Source organism: Ovis canadensis, chromosome 2 (genome assembly GCF_042477335.2).
Source record: "Ovis canadensis isolate MfBH-ARS-UI-01 breed Bighorn chromosome 2, ARS-UI_OviCan_v2, whole genome shotgun sequence".
In the NCBI taxonomy this organism is placed as follows: Eukaryota; Metazoa; Chordata; class Mammalia; order Artiodactyla; family Bovidae; genus Ovis; species Ovis canadensis.
This window is the reverse complement of record NC_091246.1, coordinates 204,412,159-204,431,928: the sequence shown is the minus strand read 5'-3', so window position 1 is coordinate 204,431,928 and position 19,770 is coordinate 204,412,159. Positions and strand designations below refer to the sequence as shown.

The following is a 19,770-nucleotide window of genomic DNA, read 5'->3' as shown; positions in this document are numbered from 1 at the left end:
CGCCAGTCTATGTCTGACGCAGGATGCAGCATGCTTGGGGCTGGTGCATGGGGATGACCCAGAGAGATGTTATGGGGAGGGAGGTGGGAGGGGGGTTCATGTTTGGGAATGCATGTAAGAATTAAAGATTTTAAAATTTAAAAAAAAAAAAAAAGAAAAATAAGCATTTACCTACAGCCTTAAAAAACAAAGTCATTAATATAAAGAGATCCACCCTTAAGAGTGAAAACACATATTCTTTTAACCAATACTGAATAGTCTGGAGCCAGCAGCATTTCACCAGAATATACAATTTGTACAGATTACAAACATGAAAAATACCCTCTTAGCTTTAGCTTATATAAACATGCTCTGCTATATCAATATGTTCACTACCTGAAAGCAATAAAGACCTATGGGCATAATATATTTCCCTTGGGTATAAATTTTCATGGGATGTTGTTAATATCTAAATCATATCTGCCTAGATACAGTTTAAGAAAAAAACTCTAGTGGCTTGACTTGAATTAGAAGGATTTGAGCTAACTAATCTCAGGGCAAAATGGAAAACAATTAATGGTCGAGCATCTGCTTAAATGGAATTATCCCACTCCTGGAGGGGTTATTTCCATCCAGGCTTCTGTTGTTCCTTTTCCAAATCATGCCTTTGAAGGATACATAAGCTTCTGATAGAAAAGGTTTGGCAAAAATGTGTATGTGTCCCTCCCGAATTGGTTTAACCTTCATATACAGAAGACTGACACCAGATGAGGGAAGAGCTGAAGAGGAGCGTATCCCAGCCAGCATCCTCCGCTGTTTAGCTACGCCTGTCTCCTTCACGTGGTTCTGCAGGAGGACCAGCTCAAAGTAGGGAAATAGCTTTAACTGGTTTATGTGAATGAGCCAGACTTACTCTCCCAGAGGCTCTTCCCTAATTTCACCGTGACTATACTGCTCTTACTTAAAGGTTTCCAAATTCTGTCGCTCAAGTTCTTTGCTTTCCAATTTCTCTTGAACATGGTCAAGCTTTGTTTGTAGGTGATTATTTGTCTGGAGAGCTTGCTCCAGGCTCATAGCCAGTTTCCTGTTGTCTTCTCTAGCTACATCTAGAGCTTTTTGCAGAGGTTCCATCTGAAAGAGAAGATTGTTTTTAATCTTGTTGTTCTACTGTAAAAGATACTAGAAGTACATAACACTGTATATTCCCTCTTTAAACTTTGAAACAATAATTATTTGGAACCAGAAACAAAGACTCCAGATGCCTGGGATATGTATGTGAGAACCTATTACAGACAGTGCTTAGCAGACTCTTAGAAGGTGATGGGAAGGGTAGGCTCCGCTGGTCACTAGAGAGTTTTTGAAAACAGAACCAACTTATTTATCCTAATTTCTAAAATTTTAAATTAGTTAAATTCCCCTTTTGGATTCTTTAACCTCACTGCCTACAGAGATAAGAACTGGCAACTGCTCCTTGTATATTTCTCTAGAAAAAAGCTTATTCATATGAAATATCCCTATGTATTTAACATGTGTGCATATGTGTAGATACATATTTATATATGTATGTACCTATGAACTTATATATATATATATATGTATATACCTATGGCTTCCCTGGTGGCTCAGAGGTTAAAGCGTCTGCCTCCAATGTGGGAGACCCAGGTTCGATCCCTGGGTCAAGAAGATCCCCTGGAGAAGGAAATGGCAACCCACTCCAGTATTCTTGCCTGGAGAATCCCATGGATGGAGGAGCCTGGTCGGCTACAGTCCACAGGGTCCGTAAAGAGTCAAACACGACTGAGCAAGTTCACATTCACATACCTATAACGCATGTGTTTCCTTATTTAGTAGGACTACCCTACTTCTAACTGAAGTTACTTTCTAAGCCCTTTAACATTTGCAATCCCTTATGCAAATCAAGACCATCCCCATGGAGTGAACTCCAGGAGATGGTGATGGACAGGGAGGCCTGGCGTGCTGCGATTCATGGGGTCGCAAAGAGTCGGACACGACTGAGCAACTGAACTGAACTGAATTGAATGTTAACATTTGCAATCCCTTATGCATTAACATATGAAAAGAATGTAGACCATATAAGACAAAAAGAATTAGGCATAATTATGGTGCTGGTTTGCTAAACGACTCACTGCAAGATTATAAACCAGTTTCCCATTTGGGAATATGTATTGTTCAAAACTCAGACTTGAATGGGAAGGAAATTTACCTGATTATTTTCCTCCATTTTTCCAAAACAGTGATATCCCAATAAAAAAAAGAAAAAAAAACTACTAACATTACCATCTATAAACACCTGGCTTCTACCTCACTGTTGTGCTGGGCATCCACAACAAGCATTCTGGCCTGCCACTGGTCCACTTCTGCTTCCAGCTTCTGTACCCGCTGTTGATTTAGAGCCCTAAAGATGGAGAGCACAGAGAAAGTGACCACTTTCTAGAAATGGAAAGAACCATCTAGAAATGATACCACTGGGATGTACAGGGCACTCTTCCAGGAAGCCAAAATGGCATTAGATCATGGGCTACAGATGCTCAGAATATCTGAGAACTGGCAGGTGATAAATCTGCAGCCTCAGCGTCAGAGTAAGAGACTAATTCTCCTGGGAATTAAAAATTTGTCCCATCTCTATGATTCAATTTTGCTTGGTATATTAAACTATCAGTACATGTTAATGACTAAGTTAAAAGCTGGCATTTTCTACTCTCTCTCTATATATATCACTGGCACAAAAATGTATCACCTCTAGATGGACTGGCTTACTCTTGAGATTTCTGCTTTTTACCTAGAATTTTACTGTGAACAGTAAACTGTTTTTTAATACCATCCCCTTGATTTAAGTTCAGAGGTAACACTGATTCATAACGTAAAAAAAAAAGAAAAAAATCAGCATGATGAAGAATATAAAAGTCACTAATTCTCCCTTAACACAGAGGCAATATGTACCAGTAATACATTATACTTAGAGGCCTTATTAAACTCAAACCATTTGTTCATTAACCTAAATGGGAAATGTGCATGCAATTTTTGAAACATTCAAAGGAGTTTTCTTATAACTGAAAGCAGTTCTCAGAATGATTCCTCTAAAATAATTTATTAAATAGTATACTAATAAATGGATAATTTATTCAAAATAAAGTAGATGCCTGGCTTTAATAATCTTGACGATTACTATTCTGTAGACCCAAGGGCAGGTTTAAATGGTGTAGAAAACAGCAAGGACAAGACAGCATTTATCACATGAATTGCTGGAATACATATTCATTTACACCACTACAAAATATGTGAATTTTTGGATATCATTTTTATAATTCCAGATTCTCCCAAATTTGCTAATTCTTTAAATACCATTTTACTACTTTTTTCACAAAGGAAGTAACATAAAGTGACTGTTTCTTGATCACACACTATTCCTTACTACAACACAGCAGAAAAATACAAGTACAAAGAAAAAAATAATCTCTGGTACCTTTCTTTCTTGAGGCCTGCAATCTCTGAATCCCTCCGGCCAAGCTCTATCTGCACTTTTTCCAGAGCACCTTGCATCTTACTGTGAGAAGCCAACACATTCTCCAACATGATTGTCACTTTGCAGTTGTCTTCTTTGGCTTCTGCCAGTTGTCGCTGAAAGTTTCCCACCTAACAGAAGACGAAATAAGACAATGTTTTGATCTGGTCTAATTATTCTGCTGCTGCTGAGTCCTGTGACTGCTAGAAGAGTATCGAAACCAGGTCTGGTACAATGCTAAGAGGATTCAGTGTGTGTGTATATATAAATATATATTTTTTCTTTTTTAACCAAAGCAGTTTTAAATAAACAAGAGAATATAAAATTCTTCTTAAATTCATTTACAATTCCACAGAGATTTTCCGTAGATAGGTGTGAGGTATGCTTCTACTATGTTTTATTTTTAATTAGAGGATAATTGCTTTAAAGTATATTTTATTTTTATTTTGTCTATTAAGTTATTCTGACTTTGAGAAAAAGAAAACTAGACCCAGATCCTATGGCTCCAATGAAAAACTCTGCAGTGCTTCCTGACTATTGTCATATCCCAGCACACACATCAGTATTAACCAGAGACATAAAGACTGACAACTTCTTGGATCTCGAGGTAGTCCCAGGGAGGCCCATACAGGCCCTGCTCAGCTAATCTTATAATGGGCTCAGAAGAAGATAACACCTCCGAAGCCCATCAGAATTATCTGAGGGAAAAAAGAACATAACGGAGAGTGGGAGCCGCTGAAGAATGGTGTAAGTCACAGCCCTCTTCAGAGGGGAAGGAGTCTGGGATGTGACCTCTCCTCCCACCGAGAACACACACTGTTAAGCAGAAAGCATTTGGTGATTTAACACAGAATCATAACAATGTTTTATCACATTAATAAGACATAAGTAGGTGGTTATTATTACCAAGGTCAGATGTGTTTCAACAAAAAAAAGTAGACTTTTGATTAAGAAAGAAAAAAAACACATTGTGAGTTAAATCTATTTTTAAGGGAAGTATTTTAAAGTTTTTCTAAAGTTATCTTTCCTTTAGAAAAGAAAATTCTCATCTGATCAATCTTCTTTGTTTTTTTTTTAAACTAAAGGTAACAAGAAATGAAAGAATGTGGCTCATGAAAATTTCAGAAGCGCTTCATGTCAGTTAAAGAGTTCACAAAGGGGTGATGTCTTACCTTCTTGTTCTCCCTGTCCTCCAGAGTTTCAAGGTCCCCTTTCAACTTCTGACTCTCTTTCAGGGCTGCATCACGACCCTTCACTGCTTGTGAAAGCTCCGCTTCATTCTTTTCAAGAAGGGATTTCACCTTAGCAGAAAGAAAGAAACGATAATAAATGACTTTCTTAAAGCACAATCAATCAGCAGTTACAACGTCCTGTGCTTAGTTGCTCAATCTTGTCTGACTCTTTACGACCCCATCGACTGTTAGCCTGCCAGGCTTCTCTGTCCATGGGGATTCTCCAGGCTAGAATACTAGAGTGGGTAGCTACTTCCTTCTCTGGGGGATCTTCCCAACCCAGGGATTAAACTCAGACCTACTGTACTGCAGGTGGATTCTTTACCATCTGAGCCATAAGGGAAGCTCTGGTTAGAATAAGACATAGCAATTTAGAAGCCAAATTTAAAATGTTTAATTAAATATGCTTATCTATAACTGCAAAAAAAAAAAAAAACTAGCTCTAATAGCTGTTTTTCCCCTTAAAACTACAAAGGAAAATAAATCTGTTAATATATACGTGCAAATCTCTAATATATATGTCAATATGAAAGGCCTGGAATGAGGGATATGGGAGATAAGACTATGATTATGATGGCTATTATATGGCACAAGGAACTCTTCTCAATACTCTGTAATGACCTATATGGGAAAAGAGTGGATATATGTATAACTGATTCACTTTGCTTACACTAAAAACTAACATAACACTGTAAATAAACTATATACCAATAAAAACTTAAAAACACTAAAAAAAACACACACACACAAAAAAACCCTCTGATGGTAAGACGAAAACTGGGGGAGAAATTGGTTATCACAGAATCTGAAAATATGATGTAAATTAACAAAGTACATAATAAAAGCAGGTAAGTATCAAATAGTATCAAGAAAATAGTTATAAAAGTGTTCTAAATAGTGTTCTAATCCTAATTAAAATTATTACAATTTTACACCCCTGAAACACTTTCAGTGTATCTACACAATCATTTCAGATCATCATACTATCTTAAATACTACTCTTAAAAAAAAAGATTTTATCTTAAAATAATTAGACTCACAGGATGTCACAAAATTAGTGACAGTCCCACGCACTCTTCACCCTGCTTCTAATAATGACATCTTTACATCTTCACAATCTTACATGATTGTTAATCAGATTAACTGGACTACAAAAGTTACAGTTTTCACCATTTTTTTAACCTGCATTCATCTGTGTATGCACACATACATATAACTATGTAATCTGATCCCATGCACATATTCTGGTGACCACCACCACAGTCAAGATACAGAACTGCTCCACTGCCACAAAGAACTCACTTGTATTATTTCTTTGTGTTCATGTCCTCCCCAAATCCATTCCATGTTCCTTGGCAACCACTAACTTGTTATCTATCTTTATTGTTTTTGTCATTTCAAGAATGTCATTTTAAATACTTTAAAATAATTACTTATACAAAAATTAACATTTTAATTTTATTTTTATTTTTTATATTTTTATATTATTTATTTATTTCTTTTTTTTTTTATTTTTATTTTTACTTTATTTTACTTTAAAATACTGTATTGGTTTTGCCCTACATTGACATGAATCCACCACGGGTGTACATGCTTTCCCAAACATGAACCCCCCTCCCACCTCCCTCCCCATGACATCCCTCTGGGTCATCCCTGTGCACCACCCCCAAGCATGCTGTATCCTGCATCGGACACAGACTGGCGATTCGATTCTTACATGATAGTATACATGTTAGAAACAGCCATACTGGGATATAGCTGACATACAGTAAACTGTGTACATTTAACATGTACAATTATGAAATATGTATCAGTTCAGTTCAGTCGCTCAGTCGTGTGCAACTCTTTGCAACCCCATGAATCACAGCACACCAGGACTCCCTGTTCATCACCAACTCCTGGAGTTCACTCAGACTCACGTCCATTGAGTCGGTGATGCCATCCAGCCACCTCATCCTCGGTTGTCCCCTTCTCCTCCTGCCCCCAATCCCTCCCAGCATCAGAGTCTTTTCCAATGAGTCAACTCTTCTCATGAGGTGGCCCAAGTACTGGAGTTTCAACTTTAGCATCATTCCTTCCAAAGAAATCCCAGGGTTGATCTCCTTTAGAATGGACTGGTTGGATCTCCTTGCAGTCCAAGGGACCCTCAAGAGTCTTCTCCAACACCACAGTTCAAAAGCATCAATTCTTCGGTGCTCAGCCTTCTTCACAGTCCAACTCTCACATCCATATATGACCACTGGAAAAACCATAGCCTTGACTAGACGGACCTTAGTCAGCAAAGTAATGTCTCTGAAATATATATAAACTCTTAAAATCATGACAATAATGAACAATTTCCATTACCCGGAACTTCCCCTATGCCTTTTTAGTAATCAAACCGTTTTCTCTCCCTGTTCCTACATGTCCACGCAAGGCTTCCACTGACCTATTTTCTGTCACAATAAATTCATTTTTATTTCCTAGAATTTTATATAAATGAGGTATTTTATGTACAGTAAGTCCCCTACATACAAATGAGTTCTGTTCTAAGAACGTGCTCATAAGTTCAATTTGTTCTTAAGTCTGTTAGTCTTGGTACCCAACTAACACAACCAGCTATGTAATACTGTACTTTAATAGGTTTATAACACTTTTCAGACAATACATAAAAAACAAGCAAACAAAAAACACTATTAACCTTACAGTATAGTGCCTTGAAAAGTACAGCAGTACAACAGCTGGCATACAGGGGCTGAGTGGCATCAAGTGAACAGGTGAGAACTGATTGGAAGAGGGAATGGAGGTGGGAGATGGTTAAGAGTTGAAGGATCACCAGCAAGAGGAGACTGAGGGCACACTGCAATTTCACTCATGCTGGACACTGATGGCACAAGTTCTGGTTACTTGCTAGATTCATTTCCAGCTACCCTCTTGAAAAAATGATCCAGTGACATCTGGGTAGTGTTAGTCCCTCAGTCGTTTCTAACTTTTTGTGATCCCATGGACTGTAGCCCAGCAGGCTCCTCTTTTCATGGGATTCTTCAGGCAAGAATACTGGAGTGGGCTGCCATTCCCTTCTCCTGAGGATCTTACTGACCCATGGATCGAACCAAGGTCTCCTGCATTGTAGGCAGATTCTTTACTGTCTGAGCTACAGGGTCATATAGCTCTTTGGCAGCACTGGACTCTTTGGTAGCACAGCCATGAAATTAAAAGATGCTTACTCCTTGGAAGAAAAGTTATGACCAACTTAGATAGCATATTAAAAAGCAAGGACATTACTTTGCCAACAAAGGTCCTTCTAGTCAAAGTTATGGTTTTTCCAGTGGTCATGTATGGATGTGAGAGATGGACTATAAAGAAAGCTGAGCGCCAAAGAATTGATGCTTTTGAACTGCGGTGTTGGAGGAGACTCTTTAGAGTCCCTTGGACTGCAAGGAGATCCAATCAGTCCTTCCTAAAGGAAATCAGTTCTGAATATTCATTGGAAGGACTGATGCCGAAGCTGCTACTCCAATACTTTGGCTACCTGACGTGAAGAACTGACTCTTTGGAAAAGACCCTGATGCTGGGAAAGACTGAAGGCAGGAGGAGAAGGGGATGACAGAGGATGAGATGGTTGGATGACATCACCGACTCAATGGACATGAGTTTGTGTAAACTCCAGGAGTTGGTGACGGATGGGAGGCCTGGCATGCTATAGTCCATGGGGTCGCAAAGAGTTGGACATGACTGAGCAACTGAACTGAACTGTATTCTGAACAGCTGCTGCAGACTTCCAGTACCAGTCTACATTTGAATCCTGTGCCGTCTCAAATAGAACTAACCTTCATGACTGGACATGTGAATGCAAGTTTGAAAGTTCACAACTTGAAGGTTCATATGTAGAGGATGTACTGTACTCATTTTTGAATGGTTTGTTTTATTCAGCACGGTTAAGATTCACTCAATCTTCTGCATGTATCAGCAGTTCTTCCTCCCTGTTGCTGAACAGTATTCTGCTAGATACTGGAGTTGTTCCAGTTTTCTGTTCTGTTCAGTCGCTCACTCGTGTCCAACTCTTTGCAACCCTATGGACTGCAGTATGCCAGGCTTCCCTGTCCTTCACCATCTCCTGGAGCTTGCTCAAACTTATGTCCATTGAGTCAGTGATGCCATCCAACCATCTCATCCTCTGTCATTCCCTTCTCCTACCTTCAATCTTTCCCAACATCAGGGTCTTTTCCAACGAGTCGGCTCTTCACTCAGGTGGCCAAAGTATTGAAGCTTCAACATCAGTCCTTCTAATGAACATTCAAGGTTGATAACCTTTAGGATTGACTGGTTTTGATCTCCTTGCTGTCCAAGGGACTCTCAAGAGTCACAGTTCGAAGGCATCAATTCTTTGGCATTCAGCCTTTCTTATTGTCCAGCTTTCACATCTGTACATGACTACTGGAAAAAACATAACTTTGACTGTATGGACCTTTGTCAGCAAAGTAATGTCTCTGCTTTTTAATATGCTGTCTAGGTTTGTCATAGCTTTTCTTCCAAGGAGAAAGCGTCTTTTAATTTCATGGCTGCAGTCACCATCTGTAGTGATTCTGGAGCCCAAGAAAATAAAGTCTTTCACTGTTTCCCCATCTATTTGCCATGAAGTGATAGTTTTAAGCTATTACAAATAGAACTGCTTTGAGTAGTTGTATACAAATCTTTGTGTAGATATAAACTTTCATTTATCTTTGGTAAATACATAGGGGTGGAAGAGATAGGTCATATGGTAGTAATTTGTTTCATTTGAAAAAAAATTGGCTGCACCAGGTCTTAGTTGTGGCATGTGGGATCTAGTTCCCTGACCAGGAATGGAACCCAGCACCCCTGCATTGGGATTGCAGAATCTTAGTCATTGGACCACCAGTGAAGTCCCCTGTTTCACTTTTAAAGAAACTACCAAACTCTCTTCCAAAATGGTTGATTTTACACTCCCTTCAACAATGTATGAGAGCGCCTCCATATCTTCACTAACACTCGGTACAATCAGTTTTTCAATTTTAAACATTCTAATAGTATGTGGTGGGCTTCCCAGGTGGCACTAGTGGTAAAGAATCCGCCTGCTAAGGCAGGAGAAGCAAGAGATGTGGATTGATCCCTGGGTCCAGAAGATCCCCTCAAGGTGAAAGTGTTAGTCGCTCAGTTGTGTCTGACTCTCTGTGAGTCCATAGACTGTAGCCCGCACTAGGCTCTTCTGTCCATAGAATTCTCCAGGCAAGAATACTGGAGTGGACCGCCATTTCCTTCTTCAGGGGATCTTCTCAATCCAGGGATCAAACCTGGGTCTCTCATGTTACAGGCAGATTCTTTACTGTCTGGTAACCCATTCCAGTATTCTTGCCTGGAAAATTCCATGGGCAGAGAAGCCTGGAGGGCTATAGTTCATGGGGTCATAAACAGTCGGACATGACTGAACACAAACACACAATAGTGTGAGGCAGTATCTCACTGCGTGTTAATTTGCATTTCCCTAATGCCTGATGTTTAACATCTTTTCAAATTCTTACTTATATCCATGTATCTTTTTAGTGAAATACATGTTCAAATACTTTTCTTCTTTTTCCAAATTGCTTCCTTCTGAGTTTTGTGATTTTAATAAATTCTGGAGACAAAACTTTCATCACATATGTGATTTGCAATTGTTTCTTCTCCCAGCCTGTAATTTATCTCATTTTCTTAACAATGTCTTTGAAGAGCATAAGCCGTCATTTCTTTTTTTTTTCTTTATGGATCATGCTTTTGATGTCAAATCTAAGAAATCTTTGTGTAATTCCAGATAATAAAGCTTTCTTCCAATGTTTTCTTCTGGAAGTTTTATAGTTTTAGGTTTTACCTTTAGGGCTCTCATCCATTTTGAGATAATTTTTATATACGGTAAGAGGTACAGATCAAAGGTATTTTGGTTTTTGTTTTTGCATGTGATATACAATTGCTTAAGCACCGCTTGCTGAAAAGACCATCCTTTGTCCACTTTTGCTTTGGCTGGGAGATTTTTCACTTTATCCTTTTGATACAGTGAAAAATCTCCCAGCCACCCAGTCTCCTTTCTTGAAAATAACATTCCCAATTTATTATAATTCATTTTAGAGATACTCTTTGCAAAGGTGAACACATATTTATATATTCTTCATCCTCCCAACCCTTTTGCATACAAATAGTGAAATATTTTGTACACTCTTCTGAACCTTGTTTTAACCTATGTTATGATTAAGATATTTATATATTGTATATTTAAATATCTAAAGATATTTATATATTGTATATTTAAATATCTAAAGATATTTATATATCTTATGTATCTGAAGATATATATATATATAATATGTATTTATATATCTTAATACATCTTATATATTGTGTTTGTGTGTGCTAAGTCCCTTCAGTCATGTCCAACTCTTTGCGACCCCATTGACTAGGCCACCAGGCTCCTCTGTGAAAAAGTGAAAGTGTTAGTCACTCAATTCTGTTTTTTTTGTGTTGTAACCCCATGGATTGTGCCTGCCAGGCTCCTCTGTCCATGGGATTCTCCAGGCAAGAATACTCGACTGGGTATAGCCATTCCCTTCTCCAGGGGAACTTCCCAACCCAGGGATCAGACTCAGGGATTGAATCTAGGTCTCCTGCATTGTAGGCAGATTCTTTACCATCTGAGCCACCAGGGAAGCCCAAGAAATAAACGTAAACAAAGCCAAATTGTCCTTTGTGGGAAGAGGGCACTCCAAACATCAACAAAGAATGCCTTTTCCCCATATCTCCCTCAATATTATACTTCCCTATAACTTTTAACGTGTAACATTTAAAATACTTTTTCTGTAGGGATCCAAGCATAGTACAGAAATAGTAACTTAGACGTTTTGAAAACCTATTGAATGGGAAAAGTACATTAGAAGAACATAGTGTTTACAGTTTTACCAGTGTTTATATAAATTTGAAAAGGCCGCTAGCCAAAGTACTTAACAAAAGTATCTAAACATCAGTTATCTCTAAGACAAGTTATAGTACTTTCTGTTTTTAAATAGGAAACAAAGATAGGTGCTCTAGTAAGTTTTTTGGGCGAAATATATGCCAGCATGCAAGATATTAGGGCTCCTATTTATGTACTTCTACTTTAAAATCAACCTTTATCCACACGTTTTACTGTAAATGTTAAGATTACTAACATACTAATTTTTAAGAAATAGAAAATTAGATTTAAAAAATCTCAATGGTTAGTGTTAAGCCAAATTGGACATTTCTGTGTCCAAAAGTATGAGATAGCTAGAATGATGGTTTCAATCTACATTAGTCTATCCTGTTTGTGAAGAAGCTTGTTTCCTTGTTAGTATGCACATCTCTAAACTTTATCTCTCTAGATGTTACTACTTTTCTTCATTGTTGTATAAATCTGAAATTTCTTTATGATTTCTGGTCTTCACTTACCGAATCTCGATTAAGAAAATTTGGTGACTCATCATTTATTAATGGTCTTGAGGCAAGAATGTCTATTTTACCTTCTAGTCTTCCCTCCATGGTTTTAATGGCATTCAAGAGAGTCTTTAGAGAGATCCTAGAGTCTCCAATCTCCTGAGAAGACCTCACAGAAGTCAGGGTAGGTGCAAAGGTCACACGGCGTGTGGGGTTTGGCACAACACTGGGCAAACCTGAGGAAATTCGTTCCTTTACGCTGTTGACAGGAGGCCTATAGCTTTCAAGGAATTTAGACGAAGCAGGCCTCTCTGGAGATTTCCTTCTTCTTGGAGGCATCACCAATTGAGGAAAACAAACCAACTAAACCTGGGAGTATTGTTCAATCAGTGCCCCGTCTACTATGAGAAACAACACAACGTTCTGAACAAGGCTGTGATGGAAATAGACTTAAAAATGTGTTCCTTTGCTTTCAGAATGAAAAAAAAATAACCAGAATGAAGTACGTCCTAGTGAAGAAAGAAAGCGAATCTAATGAAGCCCCCTTTTCCGGTGTAGTCGGATGGTTAGAACGCTAGCAGCATTCCATCTGAAGATACATTCTAGTTCCTTGGTTACCAGAGGTATAACATACACAAGTGTTATAGACACAAACATTACACATGCTAACACTGAGTGTTAAGAATTAAAAATAAACAGATAATGTGGTAAATTGTAAATCACTGAAATGAATCACTTTTTTTTACTAACGTATTCCTGGATTGTTTTCTTCACTAAATGTTTTATATACCTTATTTGTCTAATTTTCTCTTCATCTGTTAAAGTATTATGTGACTTATGAAAGGTTTTCAGTCTCAAGAGCCACCATGTTGACAAGTAAGCACCTTCACTACTAATACCTCTTTCAAGTGCGCTGTTGTAGGTCGTGCTGGCACCAAGTTCTGTCCTTGCCTATAACTAAAAAAATCAAAGATACTTGTTCCTCGCATCTGCCAAAAGTTTTAAGGCTCACATCAAAAAAACCCACTTCTTCTATGAACAACATGATTTGTGATGCTTTCATCATAATAACACTCCCTAAGGATGCTCCCAATACAATCTATTTTGTTTCCGAAAGCTGTAATCTTCTATAATAAAATCTACTGAGTACATTCCTAATCCTCCAGTTAGAGCATAAGCAAGCTGAATGTCCCAATCCTGATTCTGGCATCTTTCTGAAATCCTCTAGGATTAAGTGGAACTTTGTACCTAGAGGGTGTTTTAAAAAATGTTTGTTAAATGGAGTACAGTGAGAGAATATTCATCTTCCTGGGATTGTATGGTAAGGTGGGAAGAAAGGCCTGTTTCTTAAAAGCTAATGAAAACATAAAAGCAATCTGTTTTGTAGCTATTAATCACACCTGAGCATATTTGCCTTCTAGTGCCTTATTCAACTTGCGTAGATGATCATTCTGTGAACTCGTTTCAGTAAGAGAATGCAGTTGTTCTTCTAGCTGCTTAACTTTTGTCTAGAGGAAAAAAACAGAAGAGCAATAAAACAAGCCTTGCTGATGAAATAGATAGATATATACACTTTAAAAAAGTTAAAAAAAAAAAGCCAAGAATTTTTGGGAAAAAAAAAAAATCACAGCAAATTCTTAAGAAAGCAAGCCTACATTTTTCAATGATTCTATGTCAACTAAAATAGTTACTTCAACAAATAAAAGTAGGCTGTAGCCATATACAAGTACTGAGATAACTCATTTGGTTTATGGCACTTACGGAAACTCCAAATTAACACAGTTCATGAACATGACAGTGAGACTTTGTGGGCAATGTATTTTCATATCTATTTTAAAGGAATTGTGGTATCTAGCACTCTGAAACCTTTCTGAGTACAAATAATTAGAATTGTCAGTATGTAAGGAGGATACAGAATTTTGTGTTTTACCAACAGAGAATTACAAAAGCTGAATTAACAGAATTCTTATAGGCTGAATTATATTTGAAAATGAATTCATAAAGCTGACTATTCATATCTTTAAAGATGATGATTATTTGGGGGAATGTGCATGCTAAGTTGTTCCAGTATTGTCCAACTCTTTGGGATCCTATGGACCTCCACCAGGCTCCTCTATCCATGGGATTCTCCGTAAGCAAGAATACTGGAGTGGGTTGCCATTTTCTCCTCCAAGGGGATCTTTCCAACCCAAAGACTGAATCCTAGTCTCTTACTTCTCCTGCATTGGCAGGCAGGTTCTTTACCACTAAGTGCCACCTGGGAAATGAATCATTATTATTTACATACAAATCTCCAAATTGTGTATTTCTCTATATTTTCTTCCTCTTATTTCCAATCCTTTCATGCAAATAACATTACTGAGCCTATCTCTGAATCAGAAAAAGTTTCATCTAAAATTTTAAACAAACTTCTTCCTCTCTTAGAATCTTTTATTTCCCACATGTGAAGGGCATACTCCTCTTGGCTGTAGGTACTGATAATTTTTAGCAACTGTTAAAATTTGAGTGCTAATATTAACTTTTTTGGGAACGGCTACATGGAAACACATTTTGTCTCAGGAAGTCTCTCTTGTCTCATCAGCAGAATCCTTTCTCTCATCTTTGCCTGTTTCTGTTTCTCTCTTCCGCAGTGTACCGCATAAAACAGCTTTACACATGGACATCAGCAAATGGTCAATACCAAAATCAGAGTGATTACATTCTTTGTAGCCAAAGATGGAGAAGCTGTAGACAGTCACCATAAACAAGACCTGGAGCTGACTGTGGCTCAGATCGTTAGTGTCTCATAGCAAAATTCAGGCCTAAACTAGAAGTGGGAAAAAACACTAGGCCAGCCCAGGTATGACTTAAGTCAAATCCCCTATGAATACACAGTGGTGGTGACAAATAGATTCAAGGGACTAGATCTAGTAAACAGAGTGCCTGAAGAACTACGGACAGAGGTCCATAATATTGTACAGAGGCATCGAACAAAACCATCCTAAAGAAAAAGAAAAGCAAGAAGGCAAAGTGGTTGTCTGAGAAGGATTTACAAATAGCTGAAGAAAGAAGAGAAATGAAAAGCAAGGGGGAAAGAGAAAGGTACACCCAACTGAATGCAGGGCTCCACAGAATAGCAGAGACAGAAAGCCTTCTTCAATAAACAATGCAAAGAAAAAGAGGAAAACAACAGAAGGGGAAAAACTAGAGATTTCTTAAAGAAAATTGGATATATCAAAGAAATATTTCATCCAAAAATGGGCGCAATAAAGGACAGAAATGGTGAAGACCTAATAAAAGCAGAAAGGATCAAGAAGAGATGGAAAGAATACAGAGAACTGTACAAAAAAGATCTTAATGACCCAGATAACCACAATGGTGTGGTCAGTCACCCAAACCCAGAAAAATACCTATAAATCTAGTGGAGGTGATCAAAATCCAGCAGAGCGTTAAGATGATGCTATCAAAGTGCTGCACTCAACATGTTAGCAAGTTTGGAAAACCCAGCAGTGGCCACAGGACTGGAAGAGGTCAATCCTCATCCCAATTTCCAAGAAGGGCAGTACTGAAGAATGTTCAAAACACCGGACAACTGCCCTCATCTCTCATGCTAGTAAGGTTATGGCTCAAAATCCTACATGCTAGGATTCAGCATTGTGTGAACTGAGAACTCCCAGATGCCCAAGCTGGATACAGAAAAGGCAGAGGAACCAGAGATCAAATTGCCAACATTTGCTGGATCATAGAAAAAGCAAGGGAATTCCAGAAAAACATCTACCTCTGTTTCATTGACAATGCTAAAGCCTTTGACTGTGTGGATCATAACAAACTGTGGAAAACTCTTAAAAGAGATGGGAATGCCAGATCATCTTACCTGTCTCCTGAGAAACCTATATGCTGGTTAAGAAGCAAAAGTTAGAACCTTGTATGGAACAACTGACTGGTTCAGGATTGAGAAAGGAGGATGACAAGGCTATTTACTGTCACCCTGTTTATTTATACCAGAGCACATGATGAGAAATGCTGGGTTGGATGAGTTACAAACTGGAAACAAGATTGTCGGGAGAAATATCAACAACCTCAGATATGCGTATGATACCACCCTAATGGCAGAAAGCAAATAGGAACTACAGAGTCTCTTGATGAGGGTGAAGGATAAGAATGAAAAAGCCAGTTTAAAATATTAAAAAAACGTAAGATCATGGCTTCTGGTCCCATCACTTCATGGCAATTAGAAAGGGAAAAAGTGGAAGCAGTGACAGATTTTCTCTTCTTGGGCTCCAAAATCACTGCAGACAGTGACCACAGCCATGAAATTAAAGAAGCCTGGTCCTTGGAAGAAAAGCTATGACAAACCTAGACAGTGTATTCAAAAGCAGAGATGTCACTTTGCTGACAAAGGTCCATACAGTCAAAGCTTGGGTTTTTCCAGTAAGACATGTGCAGATGTGAGAGTTGGACCATAAAGAATGCTGAATGCCAAAAAACTTATGTTTTCAAACTTCCATGATGGAGGAGACTCTTGACAGTCCTTGGACAGCAAGGAGATCAAACCAGTTGATCCTAAAAGACATTAACCCTGAATGTTCATTGGAAGGACTAATGCTGAAGCTGAAGCTCAATACTTTGGGCCACCTGATGCGAACTGCTGACTAACTGGAAAACACCCTGATGCTGGGAAAGACTGAAGGCAGGAGAAAAGGGTGACAGGATGAGATGGTTGGATGAACTTGGGCAAACTCTGGGAAATGGTGGGGTGCAGGGAAGCCTGGTATGCTGCAGGCCATGGGGTCATGAAGAGTAGAACACAACTTGGTGACTGAACAACGCAGTATAAAACATGTTGCGTGGCTCCCATTAAGTGGTTTTCACTTAAGGTTCAGAATTAGAATGGCTGCCTCTAAAGGTGTGTTTCGATGCAACAATTATTCTCATTCTAAATAAAAGCAAACCGCTGTTAATCTTAGAACTCTGTGGAAAAGCACTGATAAACACCCAAAGAATTTTAAATTTGCCTCTCTTCAAGCAAAACACACATCATTTTTTGTGGGTAATTTTTCTCAGGTAATTACCCTACCCTCAGCCTCAAGGTACTCAGTAAAATGCTCTGAAACTTGTTAGATGGCATATTAGCATCTATAAGCCACTTTAGTTTTTGCAGTGGGTCTCTTTTTAAAACGATTTTTAATTCAGGACATTCAAATGGGGAAGAACATAGAAGCAAATAAATCCTGCTACCCTCAGAGATCTGATGTTTCTATGTCATTAAATCCAGGAAAAATAGCTTCCATACCCAGCTTATTAGGCAGTCTCAAAAAAAGCAGTATTTAGGTCAAGGTCATTTCCTCCTATTATTTAAAATGATTTAAATATAGAGATATGTATTTTTAAAAATTGAGGTACAGCTGATTTACAGTAAGTTTCAAGTGTGCAACACAGTGATTCACAATTTTTGAAGATTACACTCCATTTCATTATTATGAAATATCGGCTACATTTCATGTGATATACAATATATATCTTTGTAGCTTATTTTATGCACAGTAGTCTGTGCCACTCAATTCCTTACCCCACTACTGCCTGTTATATATATTTTGAAATATAAAACTAAAAAAATATAACAGCAGTTAGGACTCCATGCTTCCAGTGCATGGGGCGCAGGTTCGATCCCTGGCAGGGGAACTATACCCACATGCTGCACAGGACAGATCAAAACAAAAAAGAAACTGTGAGACACCTAAGATATCGATGAAAAGAAAAACTTATTTTTATTTTTATGTGTTTCCTAGTGCAAGCATTCTAAATGAATGCTATTAAGAAATTTCCTAGGTTTTTTTTTTTAGTACATATGATAAATCAGAAATTAAGTAGGACAAGCCTATAATGTTAGCGCCTTCATAGTTTAGATTGAGTTTCATAACTGAAACAACCCGAACTGCCAAAGTTATGTATTTTGACTTGAAATATGATAATATAGTCATAAAACTGTGATAACTTCAGCACAGCACTCTTAATAACATTCATATAATTCCATGCAGTAATTGAAGCCAAAGAAGCATTAATACAATGAACAACATGGATGAATCTCTCAATTATAATGCTGGGTGAAAGAAACAAGACACAAAAAGTATATTCTGTTACAATTATATAAAGTTCAAAACAGGTAAAACTAATCTGGCTATAGAAGTCAAGATGATGGACAGTAACATCATGGGAGACAGTGACTGAAAAAGGTTATGAAATGAGTTCTAGGAACATTCTGTTTCTTATTCTGAGTGCTGGTCACATGGATACTTTTACTTGGTGAAAATTCATGAGCTGTACCTTGTGTACTTTTCTGTATGTTATAGCTTAATAAGATTTACTGAAACAAAACTCTTAAATAATCTTTAAACTAAGATCATAAAAGCAGCTGCTTATAATAAGGGGCCAAGTAGCTAAGATAATATTTGAATCCAGCTGGTATAAGAGTGATGGGATTGATGGTAGATTAGAGTGAGTATAAAGCACTAACTGACATATGTTTAAAGACAAGGAAAAAAGTGATAGAAATCTTTCAGACCTATATAGTAACAGCCCATCTATCCATCACTCAACTGAGAAAGAATAAAACATACAAATATACCTCTGTGTAGCCTAATCCAAAAAATATCTTCCTCCCATTCTAGAGTTTGCTACATTCCTTTTAAATAATTTTACTATAAATGTATCCCTAAACAGCCATGGACAGAGGAGCCTGGCAGGCTACAGTCTACAGCCTGGGGTCACAAAGAGTCAGACACAACTGAGTGACTAACGCTTTGACTTTTAAAACATCATGTAGTATTATTTTATGAGATTCATCTACTTTATAAGATTCGTAACACTGTCATTCTACATTCTCTTATACAGACTGCTTTCTAAACTTTCAGGAGAAATTTGAGAGAGTCTAGTAAAATTCAATTTATGCACACCCTGAATGCATGGTAAGTCACTTCAGTTGTGTCAGGCTCTTTGTGACCCTATGGACTGTAGCCCACCAGGCTCCTCTGTCCATCGGATTCTCCAGGAAAGAATACTGGAGGGCATTGCCATTTCCTTCTCCAGGGGATCTTCCTGGCCCGGGGATTGAACTGGTGTCTCTTATGTCTCCTGCATTGGCAAGCTACAACCCAGTAATTCTCCTAAGAATTATAGTTAGAGACTCTTTGGATGTGTGTACAAAGACATGTATAAGAATTCATCATACAAGCATTGTTTGTAAGCAATTGCAAACTGCCTAAATATCCATCAACATAAAGGATAAATACATTTGGACATATTTAGATAATGTAATAGTATACAGCACCAAATATCAAATCAAAATCAAGTTTGAATGTGAGGCAGCAGTTTCTGACAGTCTACATTAACACCTGAAACCCAGTATTTATATTATTAGTTTAAAAAAATGCAATCTTTTCTAATATGGTTGATACATAATATTTTAATTAATTATAATCCAATTGAGAGAAAACAGACTATTTTGATTATGCTTAGTATGCAGCTCTTTCTTTACATTACCTGGCAAGAATAATGTATCATTTACAATAGCCAAGACATGAAAGCAACCAAAATGTCCATCAGCAGATGAATAAAGAATATAGTGCATGCATACACACACAC

The 19,770-nt window shown here is 37.8% G+C and overlaps 1 protein-coding gene across 2 annotated transcripts in view; it reads right to left on the bottom strand.

The window, feature by feature from the left end:
• CCDC150 (coiled-coil domain containing 150) overlaps positions 1-19,770 on the bottom strand; it is a 92,151-nt gene that overhangs the window by 12,277 nt on the left and 60,104 nt on the right. The window contains exons 16-20 of one of the 2 annotated variants that reach the window (XM_069577906.1): positions 13,551-13,658; positions 4,675-4,803; positions 3,464-3,633; positions 2,302-2,395; positions 941-1,110 (exon numbers count right to left, since the gene is read on the bottom strand). In XM_069577906.1, the coding sequence (XP_069434007.1) occupies positions 941-1,110; positions 2,302-2,395; positions 3,464-3,633; positions 4,675-4,803; positions 13,551-13,658 (671 nt within the window). Of the gene's footprint in view, positions 1-940; positions 1,111-2,301; positions 2,396-3,463; positions 3,634-4,674; positions 4,804-12,165; positions 12,490-13,550; positions 13,659-19,770 lie in introns of those variants that run through there. The other variant, XM_069577907.1, reaches the window with a different exon arrangement.